This window comes from Eupeodes corollae, chromosome 1 (genome assembly GCF_945859685.1).
Source record: "Eupeodes corollae chromosome 1, idEupCoro1.1, whole genome shotgun sequence".
Classification (NCBI taxonomy): domain Eukaryota; kingdom Metazoa; phylum Arthropoda; class Insecta; order Diptera; family Syrphidae; genus Eupeodes; species Eupeodes corollae.
The window spans coordinates 206,148,961-206,159,611 of record NC_079147.1 but is presented as its reverse complement, the minus strand read 5'-3'; the positions used below and the strand labels follow the sequence as shown (position 1 = coordinate 206,159,611).

The following is a 10,651-nucleotide window of genomic DNA, read 5'->3' as shown; positions in this document are numbered from 1 at the left end:
TTCTTCCAGATGATTCGATTTTTTATAAAACAGTACTGGATTTATTTCTAGGAGATATTTTTTTAATATTTTTTTTTTTAATTTAAAATTTTACTTATTCGAAAAATGTCAAGAGCTTGGGTAGCCTGAGGCACAACAGTGTTTAAATTTTCAAAACTAAAAGTTTTACTCAAAAGTGTTATTCAGGGACTATTCAGTCTCACTTTGTAGACATTAAGCTCTATTATTTTTGTGTTTAATGACAAAAATAACTAAATGTAATATTATTCCAACCTTTTACCTGTTCAACACACTGTTTATGTTTGCAAAGATATTTGATCGCGATAAAATTGTGGACTATTGCACAGCGACGTGTATCTGACTGCATGTGACACAAATGCGCAAACCACCTAAACCAAGACCAGATCCAGACCCAATCCATATAGAAGCTGCCGAAGCTGATCATGCTTCTTACCAGGCCAGCTAATTTAAGTCCCTTCTCGTATTTTTAACATTAACACAAATAAATTGATCAGTTTTATTGGCGCGAACAAATCTTTCATAATAACTCAACTAATTAATTGGTGATGTCTGTAAGTTGGTTTTGGTTTGGTTTGCGTCTGGTCTTCTGTCCAGGGATTACTGATGTGTGGTTGCATTTCTACATTAAATATTTTAACATCGATGTAATTTCAATCTACGCTCATATCTAAAACAACAAAATATGCAAAAGTGTAGTTAATTTAAATTAATTGCATGTTGTGTTCCAACGGCGCGGCGGCCGGCGGGTACAGTTGAATCTGATGTACTGTTTGTGGTCATCATCAGACTTATACAGAAGGGGGCTTGAAGCTGTAAGATCTGTTTTTTGAATATCAAATACAGTAACAACTGGAAGATGAGGGTTAAGATATTAGCACGACATTTGTATATACAAGCTCAAGTCTCTAGGCCGGTCTTGCATTTTTGAGAGCATATATAGCAGACTAGCTAGGTAACATATATAATCTATAAATTGATGACATGAAGGGTGTGCTGCCAGCTCAAACACTTAACCCCTATATAATTTCCTCAACTTGTTTGGTCTTCATCTTATATCTATGAATACCTATAAATAGTTCTACAGAAATATTGGATAGAATGTCGTCTATATATTGCGGATGCCCATTCATTAAGATTTGGTCGTATTTAAGGCGTTGCGTGGTAGGAATTCTGATGCGTGTATCGGTATCGGGTGGCGCCTGTTAATTTTTGCTTCTGTCTGAATTGGACAGTGGTCGGCATCGGAATCGGGTCCGGGCGTAGAAAACGGTAGTAATATAGATTGGTGATTTGTTAATGTGCGTCATGAAAAGTCTACAGCTGAAGTTAGATATTAGGCTCATTCAGAATTTATTGTAGGCCTTCAATTTTGTGTACTACCGAACACGTTATGAGAAATAATTGCAATCGGAAAATATCGAACATGTATCTTCACTAATTGAAGAGTGTAGTCACTAAGAAAACAGTATGAAAAAGTACTTTTTATTAAAAATCACTTGGTTTTTTAATTATTTTTATTTCTAGTTCCGAAAAATAAGATTTATTTAATGTAGGATATTGGTAACTGATCACCTGTACCGAACTTGCAAATATGTTAAAATTTTGTACAGGCGTTCGACCGAGTTTCGAAGGATATCTTGTATGGGATATTCGCAAAACACTCACATACTATTTAAGTGGTCTATAACATCCCAACAAAATCAAAACTTCTTCACTGATACAGTTAAAGAACTTTCAAGACTAGATTGATATATGGTATTCGGGGATATTCGAAGAAAGACACAATTATGGGTTTTTCAAAACAAAATTAAACGGAGAACTTCTTCAAAGAAATGGTCAGCCATGATATTTACGAGTCTTGAAATAATTTTTGTTTTGGGATATTAGTATTTCATAAGTGGGATATTCATGAAACGGGATGATGGTAGATATTTTACCAATATCCCACTTGTTAAATTTGTATAACATACATTCTGTAATACAAGTCTAGATCGAGAAGTTTTAGCAGCCTTCCTTGCATCACATACTTTTTAATGTGGACAATGTACGCAAATTCAATACGCATTTGCGTAAATAAAACGCCACCATCTCTACTCCTGAACACTGAATAAAAGTTAACACCATACAAACCTAAAGAAAGACCCCAAATGACAACACAGAATCAATTTAAAACCAATTTGTCATCTAATTTACGAGAGTGGATACTTTTGGACAACGTTCTTGGTTACGTACGGCCTCGATCTTGTCTTTATATGGCCAACCGTGGACCGTTCACTGCGTCGTCGCACGCGGACAACTAAGAACAGCAACAACAACAACAAAAACTTATCATTCTCCTTGAGTTAAATTTGAATCTTCAAAAATAACAAAACCAAACCAAAACATCTCGAACACAGGAATATTTCTTATTTAATTTGTGTTCTGTTTAAGGCTTGAGGCTGGGTTCATTTCGCGGAGAGAGAGTTGGTACTCAGAGCTCTAGGAGGCTCCTTCATTCTTAAAGTTTCTGAAATTATATCTGCGGCAGCATAAGAGGGCAGGAGGACAAATGAAATATTGAATTAAAAACGATATGCGGTGAGCGCGTGCACTTTGTCTCTTGTTTTTTTCTTTGGTTTGCTTTGAAATGTGTGAAGATGGTGCATAGTGGCAGTGGCAGCGAGGCGACTTGGGGCCTTCTTGGGTCTTTGGGAGGCAGTTTGTGCAGTGAAATAAGTACCTATTCCTTTTTAATATACTTAAACCCTAGATTGGAGTACATTTTTAGAAGACAAAAACGGTTGGGCGATGAGCGGCGCGGTACACTGCTGGTGGTGATTTGCTGGTTGTTGCACCGATTTTCTGATGTCTCGTAAAACGACAACGAATTTATACAAATTGAAAGTTTGTCCGAATGTCTGTTGGCTGTTTGTAACGTTTAGATGTCTGACATAAACTTGGCACGTTCATGTGTGTGAATTTCATTTGACGCTAGAGGGGGTTAATTTACAATTATTTTATTTTAAATACGGATATGAATTCGAGAAAAATCTAAGGAAGATATTAGATTGGAGGACAAAATTTAAAGATTTTTTTTACCAAAAAATACTCAATAAATTTATTATTTATTTAAAAATGATGTAATTAATTGAGTATTTTTACTTTTGACTAAATTTATTGCTTTACTTGGACTTAGTTTAAAAGTGTTGATGTTAAAGCATTATTTTGATCATTGAAAAATTGGTAATAGAGGTAACATTTGAAAATTTGGACCCTAAGGATACCAATTATATCCAGTCAGTTCATGAAAACAGATGAAAAGGTGGCTAGTGTGTAGGATTGTACTCACAAGATTCGGTCAGTTGATTCAATTGACCCGATTATTTTTGCTAAAATCAACAAGATATTAAAGAAAAAGAATTATAATGAGCTTCCGTGTCTGAAACTCCAAAGAACTGAATAGAACATAGACATACTTATGACAGTGATAATAGTTCCACTAGAATTCTTGAGGATGATGATCCGACGGAAAGGGTGGAGGCAGTGGGAGCTGCTTTCCAGCAAAAATATAAGCTGAATGTAAGCATTCGACTCAACCAAGAGCTAGAACAGAGCCTTACTTCAATCATTTTACCTTTAAAATGAAATGAGGCAATGGCGATCTGAGAACCGCTGTTTCCTGCGGTTCCAGGACGATTTCTTTGCAACGGGACAAAGTTCCTTGTTAAAAACAAAAAGTCAGTAGGTTTCGATGGTATATCCAACATTGTACTAAGACATTTGCCGGTTAAAACAATTGCATTTACACCACACTCTTCAATAATGCACTGAATAATGCATATTATCCAGTGCATTGGAAGACCGCTGTGGTTCATCCTCTCGAGAAAAAGGGAAAGGGCAACTCCAACCCGTCAAATCTTCTTCTGAACGTCAACAAAGTTTTCTAGAAGGTCATCAATAGGGCTCTGACTAAGTTGGCTGGCAGATAACAAAATAATTCCGGATAAACAGTTGGGGTTCAAGGCTGGTCATGAAACAATGCACAGGTGCCTTTCTGGTTCATTTGGAAAATTCTTTCGACACCGTATTTTTAGAGGGTCTTTATCTAAAACTGAGCAGGCTTGTTATATGCTTAACAAAGAAAGTTTATTGTCAAAAGTGGCAACATAACTCCTACCACAACGTTGCAAATTAAAAATGGTCTTCGCTGATTCTCTTTAGTATTTACACCAGCTATCTGATAGATAGTCTAACCAAGGCAATAGCTTACGCTGACGATCTAACTGCGTTAAGAACGATCCGAAAGGTTGATGTTATTAAAATTCTCTTGCATTGTGATTTTGACAACATTCAACAATATTGCGACGACTGGAAACTGAAAATAAATGCCTAGAAGTCGGTTAGATTAGTAATTTTATTTCGACAGACATAAATGCTGTTCTGACCAGAGCCAGAAGACCTTTGGTCTTAGGAATCTGCTGTTTTAAGGCAGTCAGATTGACTACAAATTGAAAGTAATTTGCTACATGCTACATACGACTAATGATCGTTAATGGCTGTCCTGTATGGTTCAACTTTCGCCCTTCCCGGATGGATAAGTTTCAGAATGAAAATTATTTGGAAAATACACGCTTCAGCCATTAGTTAGTTGTTACTTACGGCTTATTAGGCTAGTTTTATGAGTTCTTTTCTAGCTTTATGAAAGTTTTAAGTTAGAAAAAATACGTATCACTGTCTTGCGAGTAATTGAAAAATCCTCCAATTCCAATTGACAATTCTTGCCAAGAAAATCGCTTTCATAAAATCAAACTGGGAAGTAATAGAATAAGTGTTGTTCGTACTCTATCCAATACTTATCAGAATGTTACCTAGAAAACTTATTTAGATAACAGAGTTATGTTTGAATGTGGTTCTTTGAAGAGTCAAAAGTCATTTAGGCCAAGAAACCAATTGCTTCTAATGTTAAAAAAAATTGTGGAAAAATACAATGATTCCTATAAACCGAATGTACATGTGATAAATTTGTCTTGTACAAAATTTTAACAGAATGAGTATGAGAGGCTTTAAAAGTAAGTCTAAGTCCAAGAAAAAAAATCAATCACTAATATTTCTTCAAGCTGAGAAATTCTAAAAGAAACAATAAAAAGCAAACCAAACAAGTCACCAATTCACTAATGATTCCCTAATTTATTATTCTTCGTCTCCAATTACGAAAAATGATTTAACAAAACTGTTCTATAATAAAAAAAAAAATATACTAATTTGTTAAACAAATTCATGGATATTGACCAAAAAATAAAAACGCAATAAAAACGTATCAAAGAAGCTGGCTTATTAGACGCTAGATTCAAAACCAATGTAAATTATGTAAATGACAAATCTTATCGTTCATTGATGCCATTTAAGTGCCATAAATTAACAAAACAAAGAATAAATTTATAACAATTTATAAGCAATTTAAGTGAAAATTGAAGCATCTTAGCAAAAAAAAGTTCAAAGGAAGAATAAAAAGCTTCATAACAATGGAATTGACCTACAAAATTTTAAGCCTTCTATAATAACAATTCTATGATAGGTTAGGTCCATGCTAACTTGACAACATTTCTATAAATACGCCGATTTCTGCTGAAATTCTTGCAGAAAGTTTTGTGTGTCTCTTTAAGATGAACATTTTGTATTTACTTGTGACAGTTTTCTTCTTATTTTTTGGCAACTCATGTCATTGCGCAAAGTCGGTCAGTTCGAAGAGGCGCCTAACTAACAATAGAGTTATTGGTGGTGTAGTTGCTACAGAACCGATATATTATCAAATATCTCTCCAAAAATTCTATCCAACTTCTCAAACGTGGAGACACATTTGCGGCGGATCCATTATTGGAAAAAGTCATGTTCTAACTGCTGCTCATTGTACCGATGGCAAAAAGCCCGAACAATTATCTGTGGTTGTGGGTACTTCTAGCTTGAGGGCCGGAGGATTAAGGCACTTGATTAAGTCATATGTTCAACATGAATCCTATAGCTCACGGGGAAGTTCGGTTTATAATGATGTATCAGTTATTAAGGTCGAGGTTCCGTTCAAATTTTCCGATAAGGTCGGTCCAATAAGCTTAGCTGAGAATTTCGATCGTCGTATGGAGAATAATTATCCTGTGACTTTGACGGGTTGGGGTGTTATTGATATGTATAGTCAATTAATCATACCGGAAAATTTGATGATTTTGAACTACACAACAATTTCAAATGAAGAATGTAAATTAAGAGGCTACGCAGGAGTTTCAAGCAATGAATTGTGTGCTTTTGTCGGAAGAGGCAAGGGATCATGTTTGGTGAGTGTACATATATTTAGCTGCATACTTATCTTATTCCTTATTAAAATTATTGCATACTTCTGAGTTCAAAAAGCCAATTTTGGCTAAACCTGATATTAAAATTGGTATTTTGGTTCTCTATTAAATATAAATAATTTTCTATATTCCTGAAATAACTGCACAACAATTGAAATTAAAAGATTCGGTCATGTTTTCCTTACTCTAAGAAATGTTGGATATAGCACCTAATATTCTCTTATCTAGATGTACGTTTGAGATTTCCCAAGCTGAAAATCCAGTTCAAAATCACTTTTAATTTGAAAAAAATTCTTTCTTTTTTAATATTCAACTACCTTGTTCTATTTTCATCAAAAATTATGGTAATATTGCCTTAAAATTCAGAACTCATAAAAATGGTGCTTAAGTTAAAATTTCAAAGTATTTAATTCAAAGGTAGTTTTGACATAAGGGAATTGACAGTTAAATTCGATTGATATTTATATTTCAATATTGAACATTTTCACTCATAATATAAGAACATATGAATAATATTTTAATTCTCGTGTTTTACTTTCAAACAATTCTTCCAGTTTTTAAGAAGATCGAATGCATACTTTAGCTAGTTTCATAACTTTTTTAAGTACTTTAAATCAAGGCAACATAATAAGGAGTTCATAAGACAGGTTTTTATTTCACAAAAATTGTATACAATTCTATTTTCAAAAAATTTTATACACTTTTATTTGAATCGTAGTTATTGGACTCGACTTTTATTTATATTTAAATGTAAAAAAAAAACAATGTAGAGTGTTTTGTATACTTTTCTTTAATATATTTCTAAGTGATTTGATTACACTGATCAACAAAATTAAATTTATTATGTACATAACAAATGATTTCGCTGTCCTTAATTCCAATCTACTCCCAGGTTTTTGAAATACATATATGCCTCTAACAAAATTTCAAAAACGGTGTTTTCAACACTAAGATAAAACACATACAACACAGTCTCAACAATGAATGATTTTACAGTTTTATACCTTCTAAATCATTTAAGAGTCTTACTAATTTTCTTTAAATTCTCATAAGTTATGTGTCTTTATTTGACTCTATAGTATGAAATTTTGAAGAAAAAAAACTCTAATTCCATTGTTTTGAAAAGTAAACTTTGGAGTTCATTTTTGATGCTGATTATCTTTGATTTTAACAATCTGTTAAAGTTTTAAAAACACCAATTTTTAATATTATTTTCATATCATTTCAATATATTTCAAAGGCCTTGCTTAGACGATGTGTTAGTGGCAAATCAAAAATTACTTTCAAAGCGTTTTTCCATTTTTGTTGAAAACCGTTTTAATATAAATGATTCTGCTGGTCTTCAATAAGATTTTTCGAAAATTATAGTACTATAAATATTTTAACTGAATATTGAAGACAGGGCTTAAAGAACTGGAAAACAATCACTAATTTTAATGAAACAAAACTATTTCATGAATTTAGATAGCCTCAAAACCCAATAAATGTGCTTTCTTATTTCAAAAAGTTTTATCTCAAAAACCTGACGTAATAAAGAACTAAGATCATTAAAACCCATCGGAACAGGGCAATTTGATTGTCAGAAATAAAATCTTGTCAAACAGTGTTACAGGGGTGAACAGATTTTTTAGGAACTTTTAAATGTATTACCAATCTCCTAAAAGTAAACAAATGTTGCATACTTTCGGTAGTAATCTTATGCTTTTGCTTAAAATTACGAGTTGATGACTCTTTCGAAAATTTATAAATAAGGCGCAATTTCATAAAATATCTTTAAAAATTTATGAAATTCTTACTAAAAAATAAAGTAAAATAAAACAATTTATTTATTTTTGTTTTGGTTTTTTACTTTTAGGGTGACTCTGGTGGTCCATTGGTCAATCGCGATCGAAACATTCTAATCGGTCTCGTCTCATACGGCTCTAATATCTGTGCAAGCAATAAGCCTGATGTCTATGTTCGAGTATCAAAATTCATTCCATGGATTCAAAGAGCCGTAAAAGATCTGATACCATGAACCAACAAAAAGCTGAATAAAATCAATTAAATGGCTTCACTATATCTACAATTCCAGGTGTTTAATTTTTCTTTTAAATAATTAAAACTCCACACTTGAACGGGACGAGGAGGGCTGCCTGTAAAAATAAAAACCGCCCATATTTTTTCTTGATCTTAAATAAATATTAAATAGAAAAATAAAACCAAACCAATTTACTAGCGATTCGATGCAGATTTGTACCGCGTGCTCCACGAAATTCGATATTCGATTAGTGAAACTATTTCGAATGCCCACCTTTTGGGGCAATTACATGGTTCTGTAGAGAAAAACAAACACACAGCAGAACCCCACAACCTCTTCGGATATGGGATGATAGGTAAGGTATACCAAAGTGGTTTGGTTATGGGGCATTGGGCATATGTATCTACCCAGATTACAGCGGCCGGCCAAGCGGCGACGACGACGATGCTGATGGTGATGATGATGATGATGCTGCTGAAGGTGTGAAATCCAATATCCCCGAGACCTAATAATTTGTTCGCCAATGATTTCATCGTTTGTTCCTTTGTAACTATAAACCTAAGGCTGTGGATATAGTAGAACAATCGAACTGGGTATATGAACATGGCGAGAAGTCATTTCTCTGGAGCGACCTAGGGCAGCATGCTGAGGCCATAGACTATGGTGGTAACATTCGTTTCATGTAGATAATTCAAACATCCTTGTCGTCGCGTCTTCAACAACCATGAGTATGGCTACGACTACGACTACGACGACGAAGTAGTCATTGTGTTAGAGCAGCTGAAAACCAAGAATCGAGATCGGGACGGGTTTGGGCTAGGGACTTGGAAGAGCTAGCCTGGCTGATGATGGGCCATTGCGCATCGGCTTACGTTTTATGTGCGAATTGTTTTAGGTTCCCTCTATATACAAAATAGATTTCTCTGTTTTTTCTTTATTTTTTGTAGTTTGTAGTTCTGTCCAAAGGTTTGTCGTGTCGTCGTGCCAGTTCACAACAGTGTGGATTGAACAACATTAACCCTAGCAGTTGACCTGGTATCATACAATATTCCTTCTTCTTGTATTATATATGTACATGTGTACAGCTACGTGTGAAAGCCCCTAAGAAAGCCAACACTTCTTTGGAGTCTTCTCTCAATAATTTCACACTTTATCGTGGAATTGTCTTTGGGTTCTTTGCGCCTTAATGTATCTGTATCTGTCTTTGTATAAACCTCCTGGACAGAGAGTTAGGTTAAAGTTATTACTTGAGACAAGAGGATTTGTGACACTTGCACTGCATAGGTACACAAAGCGTTTGAGTTGCACCTCGCTCTCTCAGAGTTTCTACATTTTGTTTGTGTGGACAAATAGTTGGAACTCGAGAGGGACATTATGTCGAGCAATTGAAATGGACATGATAGTTTTTTTTTTGGAGAAGGGAGGTCTATAGGCATATCTACCTCAGCATAAGAACCAATGGTATAAAGATATGGAATGTTTAGCACATTGGTTAAGAGGAAGTATTATGCCATAGGTTTCTAAGAATTCGGGAAGGCTTGACAAGCCAAACTATTGAAAAGCAAAAAAAAAACAACTACATACCTTCCACGAAAAATAATGATATGGGCTCAAGAGTACTCTGCATGGGCCCGTAAGAAAAGCAGCTCAATAAGGACTCAAACAGTACCAAAGAAAAATGGAAGGACAGTTTTCTAAAATTGATTTGCATATTGAATTGAATTAAATAACACAAATATTAAGATTTTAGTAAAAGGATGAGAGAAGTCCTTAGGTTCCTAGAAATGAACAGGGGATAGACATTACGTTTTTTTAAGAAAAGTGGTTAGAAAAGGAGAATTTTTAATTAGTGATCACATTCAAATCATACGTTTCAGTAACTTTGAATAAAGAAGATATATGTATGTATTTCGGAGACCTACAAAGACTTATTAGCTTATTTATACAAACTCTTGGAATATGATAACTAAGATAAAAAGAAGGGGTACTTAATGATTCTCTTGTGGAACACCGGAAATTATCGCAACGGTGGCAAAACAAAATTTTTTTAAGTTGGCGCTAGTTTGTGACTTCATTTTTAGATCCATATTTGAAAACAGGGCAGACACAAATGGCGCAACTATCTCGAAAAAAGCAACTCAATGTAAACTTGCCCCATACATATATCGGACTGAATTAGGAATTTCAGTAGAACATATGTATATATTCAGCAGGCTATGCTAAAAGCATGCTCCTTCCTAAACTATGGCAAATTCCGCTGTAGGGGAGATAGCACCATTAAACGTAG

At 34.2% G+C, this 10,651-nt stretch overlaps 1 protein-coding gene across 1 annotated transcript; it reads left to right on the top strand.

The window, feature by feature from the left end:
- Positions 1 to 5,651: 5,651 nt before the first annotated feature.
- LOC129941471 (chymotrypsin-2-like) lies at positions 5,652 to 8,412 on the top strand. The gene is made up of 2 exons (XM_056050109.1): positions 5,652 to 6,326; positions 8,200 to 8,412. The coding sequence occupies exons 1-2, from the start codon at positions 5,664 to 5,666 to the stop codon at positions 8,359 to 8,361; spliced, it is 825 nt and encodes a 274-aa protein (XP_055906084.1). The 5' UTR covers positions 5,652 to 5,663; the 3' UTR covers positions 8,362 to 8,412.
- The last annotated feature ends 2,239 nt before the right edge of the window (positions 8,413 to 10,651 follow it).

Coding starts and splice junctions, on each gene's coding strand:
- LOC129941471 (XM_056050109.1), top strand. CDS start 5,664: ATGAACATTTTGTATTTACTTGTGACAGTTTTCTTCTTATTTTTTGGC. Junction 6,327..8,199: donor GAGGCAAGGGATCATGTTTG/GTGAGTGTACAT, acceptor TTTTACTTTTAG/GGTGACTCTGGTGGTCCATT.